At 42.7% G+C, this 21946-nt stretch overlaps 1 protein-coding gene, 1 non-coding gene and 1 pseudogene across 2 annotated transcripts in view; 2 read left to right on the top strand and 1 right to left on the bottom strand.

The window, feature by feature from the left end:
• Positions 1 to 7221: 7221 nt before the first annotated feature.
• On the bottom strand, positions 7222 to 8733 carry LOC105729158 (large ribosomal subunit protein eL19-like; annotated as a pseudogene).
• A 4124-nt stretch (positions 8734 to 12857) lies between these two features.
• The window catches only part of PRTG (protogenin), a 124844-nt gene continuing 115755 nt past the window's right edge, over positions 12858 to 21946 (top strand). The window contains exons 1-2 of the mRNA XM_064365723.1: positions 12858 to 12876; positions 14007 to 14309. Of these exons, the coding sequence (XP_064221793.1) occupies positions 12858 to 12876; positions 14007 to 14309 (322 nt within the window). The remainder of the gene's footprint in view (positions 12877 to 14006; positions 14310 to 21946) is intronic.
• LOC135270476 (U4atac minor spliceosomal RNA) lies at positions 15171 to 15301 on the top strand. The gene has a single exon (XR_010338650.1). It is a non-coding gene; the product is annotated as a U4atac minor spliceosomal RNA (small nuclear RNA).

Below are 21946 nucleotides of genomic sequence, written 5' to 3'. Positions count from 1 at the left end.
CCAGGTAGCTGGGATTACAGGCACCTGCCTTCACACCTGGCTAATTTTTTGTATTTTTAGTAGAGACGGGGTTTCACCATGTTGGCCAGGTGGGTCTCGAACTCCTGACCTCAAGTAATCCATCTGTCTCGGCCTCCCAAAGTTCTGGGATTATAGGTGTGAGCCACAGCACCCGTCCCAGGTGGAGACCTTCTAAAACCCACAGTTATTTTGATGTTATTGTGATTTTTTCCACAACTTTTACTTTAGTCTGTACATTTTTTTCACCTCTTCTCATTATCACTGTTTTCTTCAGCCTCCTCAAATTTTTCATTTCCTAATTTTCTTTCTTTCTCCTCCTTAAGTTATATGAAACAGCTGGAAATAGAGCCCTTACAGGAAGATAAGACCATTGCTGAAGAGGAGGGGATGATTCCCTTTTAGATCCTAGAAGTTATATTCAGGCACCCCATATTTTCATACATGTGTGTATTTTGCTTGCCATTTGCATTGTGGTTGAATCCCTGAAATAAAAATTTAATTGATATTAAATCCTGTCTACTAGGGAGCTGTGAACCCTACACAAATAGGGGCCCAGGGATAAAGCAACTCTTGGCGCTGTTAAGGAAACAATACACATGAAGCAATAAAGCATGGATCAGAGGAGCCCAAATTTGAATTTTCCATGATCACCTACTGGTTATATGACCTCGGAAACATTTATTTTCTTTTTCTTTTTTTTTTTTTTTTTGAGACAGCCTTCCTCTGTTGCCCAGGCTGAAGTGCAATGGTGCAATCTGGGCTCACTGCAACCTCCGCCTCCCAGGTTTAAGTGATTCTCCTGCCTCAGCCACCTAAATAGCTAGGATTACAGGCACCCACCATCATGCCCGGCTAATTTATTTTAATTGTATTTTTGTAGAGACTGGGTTTCACCATGTTGGCCAGGCTGATCCTGAACTCCTGACCTCAGGTGATCCACCCTCCTCAGCCTCCCAAAGTGCTGAGATTATAGCCATGAACTACCGTGCCCAGATGAGAAAATTTCTTAACTCCTCCAAGCCTATGTCCTCCTCTGTAAAATGGATTAGCTATTGCAGTTGCTGATGTTAGTATCACAAATGCTCTTCGACTTACAATGTGGTTGTAACTCCCATAAACCCATCGTATATTGAAAATATTCTAAGTCAAAAATGCATTTTGGCCAGGTGCGGGTAGCTCACACCTGTAATCCCAGCACTTTGTGAGGCCGAGGTGGGCACATCACTTGAGGTCAGGATTTCGAGGCCAGCCTGGCCAACATGGTGAAACCCCGTCTCTACTAAAAATACAAAAGTTAACTGGATGTGGTGGTGCAGGCCTGTAATCCCACCTACTCAGAAGGCTGAGACAGGAGAATCACTTGAACCCAGGAGGTAGAGGTTGAATTAAGCTGAGATCGTACCACTGCACTCCAGCCTGAGTGACAGAATGAGACTCCATCTCAAAAAAAATAAAAAAGAAATGCATTTAATACATCGAACCTACCAAACATCACAGTTTAACCTAGCCTACATTAAACATGCTTAGAACACTTACATCCACCTACAGTTGGGCAAAATCATCTAACACAGAGCCTATTTCATAATAAAGTGCTAACTATCTCGTGGTTGTTTACGCTCCTGATCACGTGGCTGACTGGGAAGTCTGGTCCATTACGGCTGCACAGCACTGTGAGAGAGCAACACGTCGCATTTCACTAGTCTGGGAAAAGATCAAAATTCAAAATGTAAACTACAGTTTCTACTGAATGTGTATTGCCTTTGCGCTATTGTAATGTTAAATTGTTAGTCAAACCATTGTAAGTTGGAGACCTTCTGTATTTTGGTTTCCAAACATTTTACCTTCTTAGTTGTTCCCTGTTTGCATTCTAGGCTGTCTTCACCACTTAAAATGTAGACTTCAGAGATGGCTATAATATGCCAGACCTAGTATGACCAAAGTGGCATATATGAAACTAAGCCTTCCTTGTTCTGGACAGTACACATCTATGAGCACAGCGTGGGTTTGCATTAGTGAGATTGACAATCACATAGATTGTTGGTTCAGTTGTAATCAATACCTGCAGGTCTTTTCACCAACTGCACCAATAGTCAGGTTTCCCCATGCCCAACCCTGACTCTTATCCGTCAAATGCAACTGAATTAACCAAAGAGTAGGAGTTCATGTCTATCTCAGTGAAATTCCACGTTATATGAAGAGCAAGGGAGTTATTTCACATCCCCTCTCTACCAGTTGTCTGTGGTTTACTAGTCCGTGCAAAGCAGAAAAAAGGTGGCAGTCTCAGGTAGACTTCGAGGAGAATAGAGAGTTTGATAGAAAGAACCAGTGAGAAGTGTCATTTCAGAGCACAGGAAATAGAGAAACAACTCTCAGCTAATAAAAATTACCTTGTTAGAGTCTGTCAGTAGTTCTGTGTACTATAGATCTGTGTACTGTGATGTGGACTCTATCTTCAAGAATGTTTGTCCAGCTGTCATGCCTCTATCTCTTCTAGTTTTCACAGTATACTCAGAATTCTAAGGACAAAAATTCTTGAGTCAGATAGACTTGGGGGAGGATCGTGCCTTTGTCATGTATCTGCTGTGTGATCTAGACTAAGCGACTTAACCCCTCTGAGCTTCTGCTCATCTGTAGAATGAGAATAGTTATACCAAGCTTATCTGGTTATGAGTGAGATAAAACTGCTAAAGCACCTGAACAGGACACCTGTTCACATGGTTAGTAACTATAAAAATGGATGGGCATATGAAAAGATTGGAAGGTTTATCAGAAGTATATTGAGAGCTGATTCTAATGCAATGGCTCAGGTAAGAGGTACTGAGAGCTGAAACATGGCAACTATTCCAAAGGGTGGCCTTCGGGAAGTCAAGGCTTCCAGGACAAGGTTCAAGCTCTTGTGCATGACATGCCTCTTTTCTCTCCAATGTGGTCTGCATTCCAGCTGTACTGAAGTACCTGTAGTTTCCTGAATATGCCTTCGTCTTTCATACTTCAATGCTTTATTCCTCTTGTTCTCTTTGGAAGGCCAATCCAGTCCAACTAGAAAATTTCAACTCACCCTCCAGATTCACCACAGATATGAGCTCCCTGTGCAGCACATGTTAGGTGATATTTCTCCATGAGTCTCTTGCACAACTTGCAAGAAAGACACTGAATACATTCTGATGTGGACTATATCTTTAAGAATGTTTGTATAGTGAACAGCCTTGGAAGACAAAGATAGTGTCTTCCTCCAAAGCAAGGCAGGCATGGTTACTGCCCGTTATAAAAGATTTGGGTTCTCTAAGTTTTGGGTTCCTCTCCTGTATCACAACCCACTACACATACAGGTGACATCTGGCTCCCTTTGTAGTTGCTCTGTGGGATTTGAGACCTGAGGATTGATGCAAAATTGCTGATGCTCTGATTAGTACTATTGCCAAGCCGCATCCATGACACAGTGGCAGACTAACTTGTTGGCTTGCAAGCAAGGTAAAATTTGAGACTCCTCACATTTTTTGGTAGCACGCTCTGTCCTTTTCCATCTCATTCCACCATAGGAATACAAATTGCTCCTTAATCTCTGTTTTTATGTTATCCTGAACATTACAGACTTCATCATAATAGTCAGTATTTATGTAATTTTCTTATAGTGTATTTCTAACATCTATCCATTCCTGAAACACATTTGATGCTCAGAACTTTGTTGAATGAGTGACTGTGGCCAGCCCTCAGCTGTTTTTCTAAGACTCTTCCCAATGCTGGCATATGTCCAAGGTGATGCCCAGTGCTCTTGGCCTTAGTTTAAAATGTCCTGTGCTCCCCTCTGCTGTTACACACCCTTCATCACTTCTTCTTTCCTGCCCCTTCAGTTCTGGTGCCTGAGTTACTTCTGGTTCCTGTTTCCTCCTCTCTTCATCTCTGTTGGAAATTGTTGTACTCCTCATCTTCACTTGAGGAGTCTCTCAGGACCTCTTTTCTTAGTCTTCAACTTCCTAGACAATTACCAGGAGTGGAGAAAACTCTTATTCTATCATGTAACCTATTTTTTTTTTTTTTTTTTTTTTTTTTTTTTGAGATGGAGTATTGCTCTGTCTCCCAGACTGGAGTGCAGTGGCATGATCTCGGCTCATTGCAACCTCCATCTCCTGGGTTCGAGCAATTCTCCTGCCTCAGCCTCCTGAGTAGCTAGGATTACAGTCACATGCCACCCACCAGCTAATTTTTGTACTTTTAGTAGAGACGAGGTTTCACCATGTTGGTCAGGCTGGTCTCGATCTCCTGACCTTGTGATACACCTGCCTCGGCCTCCCAAGGTGCTGGGGTTACAGGCGTGAGCCACCGTGCCCCGCCGCTCTCCATCTATTTAATCAGAATTTTGGTATAGTAATTCATTATTTCCTCAGTTGACAAAGATCTATTCAATTCTTTTTTTTTTTTTTGAGACAGAGTCTTGCTCTGTTGCCAGGCACCAGGCTGCAGGGCAGTGGCTTGATCTCGGCTCACTGCAACCTCCGCCCCCTGGGTTCAAGCAATTCTCCTGCCTCAGCCTTCCGAGTAGCTGGGACTACAGGCGCGCGCCACCATGCCCAGCTAATTTTTCTATTTTTTTAGTAGAGATGGGGTTTCACCATGTTGGCCAGGATGGTCTCGATCTGTTGACCTCATGATCCGCCCGCCTCGGCCTCCCAAAATGCTGGGATTACAGTATTCAATTTTTAATAATTGCAAGGCAATGTCCTTCACATTGTAAAGAACATAAAGATGAATTAGGTACGATTTGTAACTTCAAGATGCTTACTGGCTTGTGATAAAATATGTACAAGTTATGTGCCAGAAAAGTACTGTAAGATTTCAGACAAAATAACATCTGCACTGTCCCTGAAAATATATTAATATTTGAAAAGGTCTCAATTACAGTATGGGTGTGAAAGGTAAGGGGAGTACTTAGGTTTAGGGAAGAGACCCTGCAAAGGCTCAGAGTCAGGACAATTCAAGTGCTGTTGGGAAAACATCAGATCGCTCACCCTGGCCTGAGTGTTTAATACATATAGGGAAAAATTGACTGTACAGTTGCAATGGTAGTTTGGGGCCAGATCAGAGGGCCGCTAGAATTAAGAATTTTGTAATGAACACTTTGTCATTTTATAGGCAAAGAGGACATTATACAGGTAATGAGGCTGTGAAAGATTTTGATCAGCAGAAACACTGTATCACAGGAAAATTAACGTGGTATCGACTATAAACATGGATGTGCATATAAAGAGATTGGAAGGTTTGTTGAAAGTCTATTGAGAGCCCATTCTAATGCAATGGCTCAGACAGAGTCACTGAGAGCAGAAACATGGGCAGCAGCAAGAGAAACTTAATGGAGAGTGGGTTTTTAAAAGGTTCCAGGGAGGTACTTGGCAACAGAGTTTTTGAGCGGGAGTGAATAGAAGCTTCCATCCAATGTTATCTTACATAATCCCTTTAATGCCCAATCAACATTTCTTCATCTAATGCGTAAGAATATCATGAGATTCGAGGGGTCAAATCTCTTGTTGAAATAAAACTATCTCCTTCCCTTCCCTTCCCTTCCCTCCCTCCCTCCCTCCCTCCCTCCCTTCCTTCCTTCTCTCACTCCCTCCCTCCCTCCACTCTCTCTCTCTCTCTCTCATTCTCTCTCTCTCTTTCTTCAGATGGAGTTTCTCTGTTGTTGCCCAGGCTGGAGTGCAATGGCACAATATTGGCTCACTGCAACCGCCACCTCCTGGGTTCAAGCCATTCTCTTACGTCAACCTCCTGAGTAGCTGGAATTACAGGCACGAGCCACCATACCTGGCTAATTTTTTTTTTTTTTTTGAGACAGAGTCTCACTCTCTTGCCCAGGCTGGAGTGCAGTGGTGCAGTCTCCGCTGACTGCAACCTCCGCCTCCTGGGTTCAAGCAATTCTCTTGCTTCAGCCTCCCGAGTAGCTGGGACTACAGGCTCAAGCCACCATGCCCAGCTAATTTTTGTATTTTTAGTAGAGTTGGGGATTCACCATGTTGGCTAGGCTAGTCTCAAACGCCTGGCCTCAAGTAATCCACCCACCTCAGCCTCCCAAAGTGCTGGGATTACCAGCGTGAGCCACCGTGCCCAGCTGCTTTTCTATTTTCTTTGACCTACACCCATCCACAATTATTGGCAAATATAGGCTTCTACCTCATCATCATCACGGCATTTCCTTTTTTTTTTTTTTTTTGAGATGGAGTCTTGTTCTATCACCCAGGCTGGAGTACAGTGATGCGATCTCAGCTCACTGCAACCTCGCCTCCTGGGTTCAAGTGATTCTCCTGCCTCAGCCTTTCGATAGTTAGGAATATAGGCATGTGCCACCACACCCAGCTAATTTTTGTATCTTTAGTAGAAATGGGGTTTCACTGTGTTGGCCAGGCTGGTCTTGGACTCCTGACCTCAGGCAGTCTGCCTGCCTCGGCCTCCCAAAGTGCTGGGATTACAGGCGTGAGTCACTATGCCTAGCCTTTATCACTGCATTTCCTATGCATTTATGTGCAATTATTTTTATTGTGGTAAAAAACACATAAATTTACCATCAATAATTTTTATTTTATTTATTCATTTTTAGAGATAGGGTCTGACTATATTGCCCAGGCTAGCCTCAAACTCTTGGCTTCAGGTGATCCTCCTTCTTCAGCCTCCTCAGCAGCTGGGACTACAGGCACATGCCACTGCACCCAGCCCCTCTTAATAATTTTTTTTTTGGAGACGGGGTCTTGCCTTGTCACCTAGGCTGGAGTGCAGTGGTGTGATCTCAGCTCACTGCAACCTTTGCCTCCTGGATTCAAGCAATTCTCGTGCCTCAGCCTCTTGAGTAGCTGGGACTACAGGCATTTGCCACCATGCCCGCCTAATTTTTTTTGTATTTTTAGTGGAGAGGGGGTTTCACCATGTTGGTCAGGCTGGTCTCAAACTCTTGACCTCAAATGATATGCCACCTTGGACTCCCAATGTGTTGGAATTACAAGTGTGACCCACTGCACCTGGTCTATTTTTAATTATTTTTAGTAACTCCATACTATTTCCCATAGCAGTTGCACCATTTTACAATCCCAATAGTTACAACTCACTTTTGTTTTTATTTATAGTTTTCTTTTTACCTTTTGCAGATAAAGGCTTATTTTAATGGCTCATCTATGTAATCAGGGAGGCCATTATGTACAGACAAAGGGGGAGCTTTTATTTCTTGGTCTCTTCCTCCTTGGACAAAGTCTGGATGATCTCCTTTTTGGCCTAGAGGTGCTCTTCTTGTGTGCTTCCTTGGTGTTAGACCTGCGGGCCTCAGCCCGGTCAGCCAGGAGCTTCTTGTGGGCCTCGTCTGCCTTCAGCTTGTGGATGTGTTCCATGAGAATCTGCCTGTTTCTGAACACATTCCCCTTCACCTTCAGGTACAGACTGTGATACATGTGGCGATCAATCTTCTTAGATTCATGTTATCTTCCAAGTAGCAGGTGCAGAATCCTCATTCTCCTTATCCATGTGACTTTCTCTGGCATTCGGGCGTTGGCTGTACCCTCTCACTTACCTATGCCCATGTGCCTGCCCTTTTGGTGGGTCAAGGTGTTGTTTGGGCATCGAGCCCGGAAATGGGACAGTCATGGGCTTGTGGATGATCAGCCCATCTTTGATCAGCTTCCGGATCTGCTGATGGGAGTTGGCATTGGTGATTTCACTGGTGCCACTGGGGTCCAACCAGACCTTCTTCTTGCCACAGCGGAGGACCCTAGAGGGAAGCCTCTTCTGAAGCCTGAGCATACTCATGGTTGTGGTGGCAGCAGCAAAAGGAAAGAGCTCCTGTAGTTTTCTTTACTTATTTTTGAGATAGGATCTCACTCTGCTGCCCAGGCTAGAGTGTAGTGGCATGATCACACCTCACTGTAGCCTCGTCCTCCCAGGCTAAAGGAGTTCTCCCACCTCAGCCTCCTGCGTAGCTGGGACTACAGGCATGTACCACTACACCCAGCTAATTTTTTTTTTTTTTTGTATTTTTTGTAGAGATGGGGTTTCCCCATGTTGCCCAGGCTGGTCTCAAACTCCTGGACACAATCCATCTGCCCACCTCAGCCTCCCAAAGTGTTGGGATTACAGGCGTGAGCCACTATGCCCAGCCACAACTCACTTTAAAAATAACCAATTTCAAAATATTTCTGATGATAAATATTAAGCTCGTCAGGAGTGATTACTGAAATGTTAATATCATGGCAGGTGATCCACATCAGGGCCTAGTCTTCTAATCATCATAGTAGGGCACAGTAATTATTTGTTAAATGAAAAATCGAACAACTCACTAGACTTTTACTGTCTTTGCCACTGTGGTTCAAACACTTCTGCAAATGGCCCTATGATTTTATAGAACTTGATAATGATGAGAGGTCAGAAGGCTTGAAGATACTTGCTACAGCTCTGTAACTTGATGGGTGAAGTTATGTGATTTTTCCCCCCTCAGAATTGGGACTTAAGACTTGAATTTGTTAAAGAAATAATCTGTATTGTTTTTTAAACCTACCCTCAGATTTCAATTCTCTTTAATTATATTGACTCTACTCTTTCTGGTCTAAAAACAATTGTTTTAGAATACAAAAGCCAATAGGGCTTAGGTAGTTGTTTATCTCCATGACATTTATTCTCCAAGGAGGTAGCTTTGGGAAGTTAGACACCCAGGCACTTCTAACCTCTTTCAGGACCAGCTTAGAAACTCATTAGAGTCACTATCAGCATAATCACCAAACAAATTAATCAGCTTTGACTCCTAAAAATTTTTCAATATCAAGCCCACTCTGAAAAAACAAAGATTTGTCACTATTGGGAATATTTACTTACTAAATAATAATAATTGCAAGGATTTATAGAACTTTGCACCAGGTATTTTCCATGCATCATTTTATATCACAGCAGCCCATCAGTGAGTGTTGTTCTTTTTTTTTTTTTTTTTTTAGATGGAGTCTTGCTCTGTCGCCCAGGCTGGAGTGCAATGGCACGATCTCCACTCACTGCAACCTCTGCTTCCTGGGTTCAAACGATTCTCCTGCCTCAGCTTCCCGAGCTATTTTTTGTATTTTTAGTAGGGATGGGGTTTTGCCATGTTGGCCAGGCTGGTCTTGAACTCCTGACCTCAGGTGATCCACGTAACTTGGCCACCCAAAGTGCTGGGATTACAGGCGTGAGCCACCTCGTCCAGCCCCCATCAGTATTATTCTTAGTCTCATTAAATGAATTAGGTCTGAGCACATGAGTGACTTGTCTGTATAACTCTGAAATTTGAATGCTAGTCTGTTAGACACCCAAACCAGGCTTTTAACGACTGCAGTGTTACACACTATATGTTGTGCTGGATGGAAATTGTGGAGAATCCCAGAACTAGATAACAAGTCCTTAATTAGCTTATGTAGCCTAGCACATGATATAAGACAAGTATTATACATGAGAGAAAATGTAAGTGTCCAAGACATGTACTGTGTTATTCAGGAAATATGAGCACTTGGGATCGATGGAAAGGGAACAGGGAGAAAGGGAAGAGGGAGAATGTCCTACAATTAAAAAAAATAGGCTGGGTGCAGTGGCTTACGCCACCAACACTTTGGGAGGCCGAGGCAAGCAGATTACAAGGTCAGGAGTTCAAGACCAGCCTGGCCAACATAGTGAAACCCCATCTCTACTAAAAATACAAAAATTAGCTGGACATGGTGGCATGTGCCTGTAGTTCCAGCTACTCAGGAGGCTGAGGCAGGAGAATCTCTTGAACTCGGGAGGTGGAGGTTACAGTGAGCCGAGATTGTGTCATTGCCCTCCAGCTTCGGCAACAGAGACTTCATCTCAAAAGAAAAAGAAAGGAAAAAAAAAAGGTGAAATGGCAAACAGGAATATCATTTTGTGTAAATTTGAATTATCAGATATTTAAAACATCCTTGCAAATGTTTCATTTTATTACCTCTAAACGTCTTCCCTTCCAATGCACCTTTATTCTGATGCTTAGAAATAGTCCAGTTTCATTTAAGTTTCAAATACAGTTTTGGAAGCAATATACCAAGGATATTACTGTTTTACATGCAGTTAAGTTGAAATTGCTAAATATTCTGTTCCTTAGTATAACGAGCTTAAGGGGGGAAGGTAGTGCTAGACTAAAGTTCGAAACTTTTTTTTTTTTCACTACTTCATCAGGAGAGTTTATTTATTTATTTATTGGAAACAGGCTGGAGTGCAGTGGCCTGATCATAGCTCACCCCGGCCTCGACTTCTGGTCTCAAGCGATCCTCCCACCCCAGCCTCACAAGTAGCTGAGACTACCGGAGCAGATAAGTTTGGGGGGGGACGGGGGTCTCCTTATGTTGCCCAGGCTGGTCTCAAACTCCTGACCTCAAGTGATCCGCCTGCCTCGGCCTCCCAAAGTGCTGGGATTACAAACATGAGCCACCACATCGGGCCAGGAGGATTTCTGGAACATGCTAAAGGCAGTGTGTTGATGTTTTGGTGACCAAAACTAGCTTTCTGTCAGCAGCCTTCATGACGGCTAGCTTTTAGCCTGTGCCCTCATCATGTGCCACAGATTTAGTTTTGGATTAGCAAATGTTAATCCATATGTAAACGCTCTCTGTGATCCACACGTTTAACAATCTGATTATATTCTTTAAACTTACGTTTCAACTCCTGTTATCCTTAATTAAATTTAGATGTGAACAAATTCACAACATTTGTGTCTTAATTTATAACCAAGTAATCTATCAAAGCCCGCTTCTCATAGCAAGCCCACAGAATCTAGAAATCCCCTGATCTCGCCTCTGCTCTCAGGACAGAACCTTTTGTGTGCACAGTTCTCACAAATGAAAGAACTTGACTAACTTGAAGAAGAGATAATAAACCCTCTCCCCTAAAGGCGATTGTTCATTTGAGAACATTCTTCGGAGATATTTTTAAGCCCGCGCCGCATCTAATGGGGGCAGGGAGAAGAGCTGTGCCCAAATGCACGGGGGCATCTCCGGGGGCTTATCACCCGGAGATGCCTCCAGTGGAGCTGACAAATCTCTGAAGTGGGAAAGAGTGAGATTTCCCTGCACAGGGCCTCTGCGTGTGAGGGAAGGAGGGGGTGGGCGAGGGCTATCAGGGGAGAAGCCTCCGGCCTTTCCCTGTCTCTCAACACCAGCCCTCCCCGGCCTCCCCCTTCCCCAATCCTCCGCTAGCCGCTGGAGAGGGGCCCCGGAGGCTGGCTCGGCCGGGAGGCTCGGCCTTTGTGGCTCTGTCCCTGACGGTGGCGCGGAGGCAGAAGGGGCGGGGACGCGGGCCGGAGACCCTCAGTCGGGGCTTGACCCCCAGGTGCATTGTCCGGCGGGGCCCGTCCCCTCCCCCCATAGCCGCGACCCGGCCGCCCCCGGCCCCCTCCCAGCGTCTCCCTCCGCCGGCCGCGCCAACCTCCCGGTCCCAGACCAGGGGCCAGATGTAGAAAGTAGTCCCAGGCCGGCGGCCGCGGCGCTGTCCACTCCGCCGCCCCCGCCCTCTGCAGCCGCCGCCTCACTCCGCCCCCAGCCGGACTCTCAGGCCCCTAGCTTCTCGCGAGCGGCCGTTCGAGCACCGGCCTCGCAGCCGCAGAGACCCGCATCGCGCTGCGCCACGCCACGCCACGCCACGCCGCTGCCACAGCCGGAGCGGGGAGCCGGGCTACGTGCGTCCAGCCGCCGAGCGGCGAGCGCCCGGGGCGGGGGCGGCAGGCGGACAGCGGCTCGGGGCGGCCGGGGAGCATGCCCGCGCGGCTCCGCTGAATGGCGCCTCCTCTGCGATCCCTCGTCCGGCTGCGGCCGCCGGGGATGCTGCTCCGCACTCTCCTGCTCCTGCTGCTGCTCAGCCCCGTGCCAGGTGGGCGGCTTTCTTCTGCTTTCTCTTGCCTCTGTGGGGCGGGAGCAGGCGCGAGTGGGATGGGGAAAGAGGAAACGGTGGGGCGGGGGAGCGTGCGGCGGGGTCCTCCGTAGTGGCGCTGACCACTGGCCCCTGTTCTCGCCCCGTGGCCTGTCCCCGCCCCGTGGCCTGTCCCGAGCCGCCGGCTGCAGACACGAGTTGCCCGCGACCTCTGCGGCGGCGCGGGCAGGGCTACTGGAGCCTCTCCGGGCGCACGCCCCTCCCTGCCGCGCGCCCCGGTCTACGGAGTTCTGGCGGCTGCTGTCCACTCTGGTCTCTTACTTCTCGCGCCATTGTCCCGGCTCCGGCCGCGTCCCCGCCTCCGCGACCAGCCGGGCTCCGGGCAGCCCGCCCGCCCGCCGGGGCTGCCGCGGCCGCACGTGGCTTTATTTATATTGTTTCCTTAGTGGCTGCCTCGCCGCGCAGGGGGCGCCGCGGTTCCGCGCGGCTTCCCGTGTCTGCAGTGGGAGTTCCCCCACTTTTTAGGGCTGCGAGAGGGAATAGGTGAACTCATAGCCCAAGTCGGCACCAGCTTTCCGGGTCCGGATCAAGCCATGAAGAGATGGGAGGGTGGAATTGACAGGGTTGGGAGTGAAGTGGCCGATTTGTGCCCCAGCGGGGGAAGGAGAAAGGTCTTCGAAGCTGGAAATAGATAAATAGGATGTATTTTCCACAGCTAGATATTTGTGGTCGGGGCATGAGGTGTGTATGGATCTGAAGATTTTTCCATATTCTAGGTTCGCCTTACACAAACTTGGATGAACTCATTTTTCCTAAAAGAGATAAAAGTGTAAAGTACTTGGGGTGACGGTAGGAGAGGTGTTCAGGAGAAAGGGTTATTTGCAAGTTACAAACGCCAGAGTTTTTCTCAAGTGGTTAGTTTCTGTTAGGCTTGAAAAGAGGATCAAAGTCAGATGTGGCTCAGGAACACAATGGGCGTCTTCCGGAGTGGTCGGCGCGCAGCGCTGGGCTGTTAGGGTGGCTCGCGTCTCCCTGGTTGTACCTTATGGGAGCCCTGAGGAATGAGGATTCGGAGGACCTGCCTTGAGGAGAAACAAATTGTTCCTGGGGATTTGTAGTCAAGGATCCAAAACGATCGGGAGGAAGATGAAACAACTCTTCCACCTCACACCCCCATACTCCATTCGCTCCCAATCAATATGCAAGCCTTTAAGGCCTGTGCTCTAAATGCAGGAGGTGACAGAGTATTAGTTGGTCATCGAATGCTTTATCCTGGCAGGGGCCAGGGGCGATGTGTATATGCTTGGGATAAAGCCTTTCCTCTGCTCTGATAAAAATGTGTATTGGTTGATTAAGCAATCTCCTATCCCTATTAGACAGTAAGGACCAATTAGTCACACATTTTTTTCTAACAGTTGGTAGTTCTAAAAAAGTGAAATAAAAGTTTCCTAATCCGATCACCCACTGAGTACAAGCCGCAAGAGTTACCAACTTTTCAAAGTCTATTGTTTGTCTTTTAAATACCTAGCTTGCTCTGCAGAAATTAAGTAAATGGTTTTCTTTCAAGGAGAGGAGACAGAGTCCCTGCTGTAAAAGGGCAGATAGAAAAATGCAAACTTGTAATTTGTCACAAAAGATAAACGCAGTTCCCAAAGGAGTAAATGCCAGGGGTTCCAAAAACACTTCAAGGGACAAGGAAATAAACTTGCTTGTTCACAGAGTTGGAGTTTTGCTAATGATTTCTTGTAAAATTAGACTTTTACGACTTACTCTGTTCAAGATCTTTTTGACAAGCTTGTAAAAGTCGCAAACAGCTTGTGCTCAAGAGTTTTCCTCATGATTTTGAAACTCTAGCGAGGAAGTTGAGAACAGAATTTGTACAAGGAATAGAAGTTATTGAAATCTTCCCTGTGCAAGTGAAGATGTAAAAAGTGATTTCTCTGACTTGTTGAAAGGGTTTGCCGAAATTTAGATTGGTTCATTAAGCGTTTGTAAGTTAACTAAAAAGATTTGTTAAACTTTGTCTTATTGTACCCTGAATACGTGTTTTACAGTCGTGTGTTAAGTAATCATTTTATGCCTATAATTCTCGATGTGCCATTCTCCTTTTTTCCTTATAGGAGTGTGGTGCTTTAGCGAACTGTTTTTTATAAAAGAACCACAGGATGTAACTGTCACAAGAAAGGACCCAGTCGTTTTAGATTGCCAGGCTCACGGAGAAGTTCCTATTAAGGTCACATGGTTGAAAAACGGAGCAAAAGTGTCTGAAAATAAACGAATCGAGGTTCTTTCTAACGGCTCTTTATACATCAGCGAGGTGGAAGGCAGGCGAGGAGAGCAGTCCGATGAAGGATTTTATCAGTGCTTGGCAGTGAACAAATACGGAGCCATTCTTAGTCAAAAAGCTCATCTTACCTTATCAAGTAAGTGTTTAAGTTTTTGGTTGTTGACAATTTTCATTGCTACATTTTGATGATTTCTTGCTTGATTAATATAATAACCCTTTAAGTCATGCTTATAGTAAGAATTTTACTGGGGATAATAGTTGATGCTGAGGCATATAGAGAAGTCTGAAAAAAATACAAATATAAATTCAAATGAGTAATTGAGAACAGAAGTTAGGTTTAGAACATCAAGTAAAATAAAACTTGTAGAGGTGACTTTATAAAAATTTTAAGTGTTTCACGCAATATGAAGAGTTGGATGTAGAAGTTTGGCTAACGCAACAAAAGTTGTTCTAAAATTTAGTCTTATGGAAATTTGTAATTGATGAAAACAATTGCAAGCAAATTTTTCTGCTTTGCAGATGGCTCTTAGTGCTAAATCTTTCTTATAGCCCAACCTTCCATTTCTCTGACTGCTTTTGGATCACCCATGTTGCCTTTTAATTGTAGGAGAGGGCATTGGTCACTCTCTTTTAAGCCTTTGAAGTATTCCTGGTCTTTTCCTGCTGGGAGGGAAAGAGATTAAGACCATTTCCATATTATGGCTAATGGACTTAAACCCAGATCTCCTCACTTTTCCCCTTTGCCATAAAGTTTGCTATCTAATGATTTCTTTTCTGTTAACAACCCCATCAGATCAACCATTTGCCCAAGTGATCCACTGCTCGGTGGTTGACCTGTAGCTGTTGAGTGTAAAGATGGGCCTAGGACAGGTACTGAACTCCTCGTTCCCACTGAGGCATTACACCTTTCTCAGGTGATGAAACACACAGGTCTCAAGATGAATAGACTATAAATCTCGAAAAGCAAAATTAATCCTAAAACGTTTTAAGGCCTTTAATCATCCTTTTCTTGGGGTTGTGCTGCTGTCCAATGAGCACATAGTGAGGGCAGTACTGGTAACTCCTAACCAACACACCCGCATCAACTAGAGCTTTGCTTTATTTTACCTTGGTGCAATTTTTGGAAAAATGAAAACCCGCTTACAAAAAAAAAAAAATGTTTAAGGCATTCTACCCGCATACTTTGGTTAATCCACAAAAGGTAGATTTTGCACTATACTTACAAATCGATCATTTACAAGTTGAGGAATAGGTAGATGGAGTTCTTGAGATAAAGGCGTAATCTTAGCTGGGCTGGTGGTTAGCCTGTAATCCCAGCTATTTAGGAGGCTGAAGCAGGAAGATTCCTTGAGCCCTGGAATTTGAGTCCAGCCTGGAGTGAGACTCCCATCTCTTTAAGAAGAAAAGAAAGCATAATTTTTAGGAAATAGTTGTCTCAAGTTCTATACAATTGAAATTTAGGAAGCTGTTGGCAGGAATTTCCTAGGTGTCTTTACTGTTAACAGTTCTTGGTCACATTTATGCCACCCTTATATTAGTAATTTATTTTATTCTGCAGTAATGATTAATTGTATAAAATAAATTGCAAACAAAGATATTTCTATATTGATACATCAGAAAAATCAGAGCTTTGCAGTTCTATCCATACTCCCACCCTTGCCAAAGAATAGCATAAAACTGAGAGGATTTCTGATTTTTCCTTTCCTTTTCTTTCCTTCCCTCCCTCCCTCTCTCCTTTCCTTCTTCCTTCCTTCCCCCACCTTCTCCCTCCCTTCCTACTTCCTTCTGTCCTCCCTCCCCCCTCCCCCCTTCCTTCCTCCTGTCCCTTTCCTCCCTCCCCTTCCCCTCCCATTCTCCTTCCTTACCTTCCCCTCTTCTTTCCTTTCTCCCTACCCTCCTCCCCCTCCCTCCTTCTCTTGTTCCTCTTTCCTCCCCTCCCTCTGCCTGCCTGCCCGCCTCACTCTCTCCCTCCCTGTTATCATTGGCCAGTAATTATTTTTTTCATGGAGTAATGGTTTTTCTGTATAGTACTGTTTTAAAGATAGTGTGCTTTTTATGCTTATATTCTGTTCTTTCAATTTTTGTCCATTGTAAACTTGTTCTGTAGAGTTGTAATTTTTCCACTTTTGGGGTTTGTACAATCTTGTGTTTTCATATCCAGGAAGTGTAACTTATCTTCCCGGGATAGGGAGTAGGTAGTGGAGGTGTCCAGATAGCCCATGAGAAGATGAAGCATTTGTCATGACCATACATTGTTTCCAGGACCTCCTGAGAAGCCTGACAGAATTCTAGGGCTTCCAGAAATACTTTTGGAAAAATACAGGGCTTTCTAACTTCATAAATAAAATCTGAATGGTATGTGATAGGGGTAACAAACAAAATGTCAGAACTGGCTTTTTAAATATCTTAGATTTTTGTGTCTTTATAGAAATTATCACTAATGATAAAAGATTACATGTGAATCATTTTGCAGGCTGTTATGGTGAAGTAGTTTTTATATTTTATGTATTTTTTAAATGAACAAAGTTGTGATATCTAAGAAATAAGTTTAGATGATGGAGGTTCAAATCCCTTTAGCCTGTGTTCAGAGAGATATATATATCTTAAACAGGAAGATAATAGGCATTAAGTGGACATTCTGATTTTCTTTTCCCCCTTGTTTTTAAAGCTAGTTCTTTTTTAGGTATTGATAGCAGCAGGGTACAAGTGTGTTCTTTTTCTTAGTCAAGGATTTTGTCAGTAAACATATTTTTTGGTTGTACAGAAGCACAGTAGTACAGCACCTGGAAATCTAAAATTTTAATCTGTGCAAGTTTTAGATTTTTAACACACAGGCAATCAAGTCTTGGTTTCTAAACTTAGGAACTAGAAGCTGAAAGTTGCACTCTAGGCAAGAATTCCATTATTCATGTGTAAATTAGGAATTCACAGGGTTAAAAGGTTAGAAACTGACCAGGATGAGGTTTACCCTTGTGATAAAGAGCAGATGACCCTCATTCATTGGCCAAAGCTTTCATGTAGCTCTTCTGCAAAGTTAGTTATTGCCATGAATTGTTCTTGAGGAATGCAGAAATTCAAATGTGAACAGGCCTTTCCTTAAGTGTCACTATGGAGCCTTATCTCCCAAGCACATCAGAGCAGGGCTGCAGGGAAGAGGTTCCTCCCCAAAGGCCTGGAGGCTTTGCTTTCCTGTTGTTCATTCAAGCACAAAAGAATTCATCTAGCTTAGTTTTGCTAAGGCATCCCATTTTTAAAAGAAAGTATAGGGTTAAAGTAATATTTAGCTTTAAAAAAAGGTAATCCTTTTTATTGATAGCCGTGTTAGCTGTCTTAGGTTTTCATGTAATTGGAATAGAAAGACGAGTTGACGTGCTTTTTCTAGTTGTGTACAATAGCAAGAACAGAAGATTAAACCGTTGCCTATGAATTTCAATATTATAAATTTTAGCAAATCAAATTTTCACTTTCATGGGTACTAAGTCTTCGTTATCTAAATTCAAATATTTTAGGAATAAGAAGTAATCTATGGGTATCTTGACTTTTCTTGTATTCTTAATGTTGAAATAAGTAAGATAAATTTCACAGGAAAGCATTAGTGTGGTAAAATGGTCTCATGTTTCAACAAGTTTAAATTAAGATAAGAGACATTTGAGAGAAGTAAAGGAGGAGGCGGGTTGTGTTCTGTGATGTGTAAAAGACTGGCTGTAAGCTAGTGATTGAACAGGAAGCTAGCTGTTTATTTCCTTTCAATAAAAGGTGGAAATTGAAGTCTTAGGATAGAGGGGGAAAAAGAACATAAAGCTAGCTTATATTTCTTTGGTTTTCCAGGACTGTTCATTTGGGTAAAAAATATTTTTTCGTGTGACCCTTGGTAGCTGGAAGAGCATAGGAATTATTGTAACTTTATGATTTTTTGACCAAAATTTTGAGGTTAATTTTGCCATTGGTAAAGTTGTTTGTGGGTGCATTTCTGTAACTTTTTAGGTAGAAATAGTTGTTTCCATTAAAAGGATGTAGGGTTTTTTTTAATTAATAAAAACATTCATCAATTTAAATTAAGATGGAATATGAGGGTTTATATGTGATTAATGAAAAACTGTTCTTTGGTTGTGGCTTGTATATTAAAAAGTAATGCATAAAATATAATAATACCGTTCTTGAAATGTGAAGTTAAAAATATATTAAAAACATTTAGAGTCATGTTTAAAAAAAAAAAAAGGAGAAGGTGGTATATTGAAAAGAGAACTGTGTGAACTATGAGACTACATCGTAGATTTTGGATTTTATTAATGATCCTGGACCCCAAATAGCCAAGATTTTGCTACACTGTCACTGTTTTACTGAGAGCTGTAGGTGCTGGAAAGGACTGAGTCTTGTACTTGTGTGCCTGTTCACTTGAAGTCAAGCTGTGAGCAGTTACCTGCCCTAATTCAAGAATACTAAAACACGAGTAAAAGTCATTTGATTTTGGAAAACTCAAACCGACAGAACTGAGGTATTTAGAGAAACCAATCTGCCAACATTGTAGGTAAGGTTCAGTTGATGCTTTCTGGGATCCAAAAAAAAAATTCATCTTTAAAAAGAGGAGAACTGGTTCAGAAGTATATGTTTAACTTAAAATTGGCAATCTTAATATTGTATAAGTCAAGTGAAGGAAGTAAAAATTGCATATATAGTTCTATAGGCTTTTAAAGAATGACACTTGGTTCTTAAAGTCTTTCTACTTAAAGTCTGTTTATCAGGTGACTGACAATCTCTGGGTAATGGAACCAGTTTTTCTCACTTTGCACTTAATTAGTGAGGATCATTTCTCATTTTCAGAAACCTGTAACATCATCTTACTCTTTTTCAAAGTTGCTGGATTTTTATTTTTTAGCAAAGCCTGGTCCAGTGAGGGGTAGAATTAGAATTTTCTTTAAGATGTGTAAAAATGTACTTATTTTGTTTTACTTATGTCCAGATTCTTAATGGCATTTTGAAAGGGTATTTGGTGTGGCTCCTTTTTGTCATCTATCTCTGATTATTCTAAAGAGAGGATCTCACTCTCAGCAGTTCTTTGCCCTGGGATTTGTTGTCATTGCTCCTGAATTTAACAACTAGGTCTATTGATGAAGTCCAGAGCAATTTAAGATAATAGCAAGCAACACATCTTTTAAGCAGGGTTTTAGGATAAGGGAGTATTTCAATTCATAAAATACATCTGAGTTTACCTTTTTGAAAACCATGATATTCTTGATTACAGTTTTCAGAGGTGATTTTTATCTCATGAACATGGTTGCTCAATTAGAATTGATTGCTTAAAGCATTTAAACTGGTAATTAGCATGTATATGAAAAATAATAACGCTGAGTCAGGCATTTGTTGAGGGTCCTACCTAGATTTAATTAAAAAACAGCTATGATTATTGAGATGTTTTAAAACAAATCATAAAAATTACTTCCAAATTAAGTTTTCATTTGTCAGGCAAGACTATTTTAATACTTTTACGAGTTTACAGTGCCCAGACTATTAAATCTTTTAAAAAATAATCATTTTAATCTTGGTAAATAAGAAAGGACAAGGAAGATGCTGTTGTAATCATTTAAGTAATATTTGCAGTCATTTAAGTAACATGGCAGAGCAGAGCAAGCTCACAGTAAACAATTGATAATTGCAGTGTACAAAAAAAGGTAAAAACGTACCAAATTATCTTCAGCAGTTCTAATTCTGCTGCCAAGTGAACTGCAATAAGGATATGTATGCAGAGGATAAAGGCGTCATCCTCACAAAGGTCTCTGACACTAATCTGACAAATACTTTCCTGACTTTTACATTCCTTGTTTTTTTTTTGTTTTTAACCTGTGGTTCTCAGAATCTACTTTTGATGAGCATTTAAAAACCAAAATCTTATAGACTGAGCAGAAGGCATGAATTTAAAAATGTTTGTATTTTCAGTTTCTGGAGGTTTCGCCCTTTCTTCATGTTTATGCATATGTATATATGTCGTATATAGATACATACAAATAATAGCTTTAGCATTTATAGTGGCTAGATTAATGAATAACTGTTTGAGAATGTGATCATTGTTCAGGTCTCTGGTTTCAAATTTATGTCCTTATTGGGTTTGGTCCTTAAAACTTACAGAAAAAAGAAATTATAAAGCTCACTTCATGAAGCAATAGTAAGTCTCTGAGAGTTTATGAACAGCGTGACAGCTTTTTTTCCCCTTCATGTTTCTGTTTTATGCAGACTACTGTAAATAAATCATGTTGTTTTGGAATAATCCTCCAAAGTCACCCTTTTAAAGTTCTGTAGTCTTTTAATACTACTCAGAATGTGATTGACTCAGTGGCTTATCTTCCATTCACTAATATTTACCAAAAAGAAAAAAGATATTTCTGGGTGTGGGTTAGATATCTCAGCCTTGGCACAATTGACATTTTGGGCCAGATAATTTTCTGTGGTGTGGGCTGTCCTGTGTGTCATATGCAGTGTTAGCAGCATCCCTGGCCTCTACCCACCAAATACCAGTAGACTCTCTTCCAGTTGTGACAACCAAGAAAGGTCTGCTGCGAGGCAAAATAACTCCTGATTGAGAACCACTGATGTTTCTCAGAGTAGTAGAACACTCTCCTGTGATGTTGGACCATCTGTTACTTCACCCGTTTCTATCTTAGCCTTGATATTCTACTTGTTTTGGTGGTAGCAGTGCTGAATTTATTCACTGGAGAACCATTGCTATGTTTTTTTGAGTCTGAGTCTCGCTCTGTTATCCAGGCTGGAGTACAGTGGTGCAGTCATGGCTTACTGAGACCTGGACTGCCTGAGTTCAAGTGATTTTCCCTCTTTAGTGTCTTGAGTAGCTGGAACTACAGGCACATGGCACCATACACAGCTAATTTAAAATTTTTTTTAGAAAGAGGATCTTGCTATGTTGCCTAGGCTGACCTTGAATTCCTGGACTTAAGCATTTCCTCCCACCTTGATCTCCCAAAATGCTGGGATTATAGGCATGAACCATCATGCCTAGGCTCCATTTACTCTTTTTAAGTGTTATATATATTTGTGTGTGTGTATATATATATATATATATATATTTTTTAATGTGTTTGGGCTACTGCCTAAGTTGTAGTGACAGTGCTTCTCCATCCCTTTTTCACACACGTAGTACATTGAAAACTGCTATTAAGAGTTTACACTGGCCAGGCACAGTGGCTCACACCTGTGATCCCAGCACTTTGGGAGCCTCAGGCAGGTAGATCACTTGAGGTAAGGAGTTTGAGACCAGCCTGGCCAACATGGCCATCTCTACTAAAAATACAAAAATTAGCCAGGCATGATGGCGTGTGCCTCTAATCCCAGCTGCTTGGGAGGCTGAGACAGGAGAATTAAACCCAGGAGGCAGAGGTGGCAGTGAGCTGAGATCATGCCACTGCACTCCAGCCTGGGCAACACAGTAAGACTCTGTCTCAAAAAAAACAAAAACAAAGAAACAAACATAGTTGTGTGCAGCATAACAACATTCTGGTCAACAACAGACCATATATTATGACAGTGGTTCCATAATATTATAATACCATATGTTTATAGTGCCTTTTCTAGGCTTATATATGTTTAAATACACAAATACTTGCCATTGTGTTGTGATTGCTGCGCTTTTCAGTACAGTCACATGCTGCACAGATTTATAGCCTAGGAGCAATATAGCTGAGGTGTGTAGTAGGCTATACCATCTAGGTTTGTGTAGTCTACTCTATGGCTTTCACATGGCAGAATCACCTAACGATGCGTTTC

The sequence above is a fragment of the Aotus nancymaae genome, unplaced genomic scaffold, assembly GCF_030222135.1.
Source record: "Aotus nancymaae isolate 86718 unplaced genomic scaffold, 86718_ANA_hifiasm-v0.15.2.pri h1tg000062l, whole genome shotgun sequence".
NCBI lineage: Eukaryota > Metazoa > Chordata > Mammalia > Primates > Aotidae > Aotus > Aotus nancymaae.
This window is presented reverse-complemented; position numbering and strand designations above follow the sequence as displayed.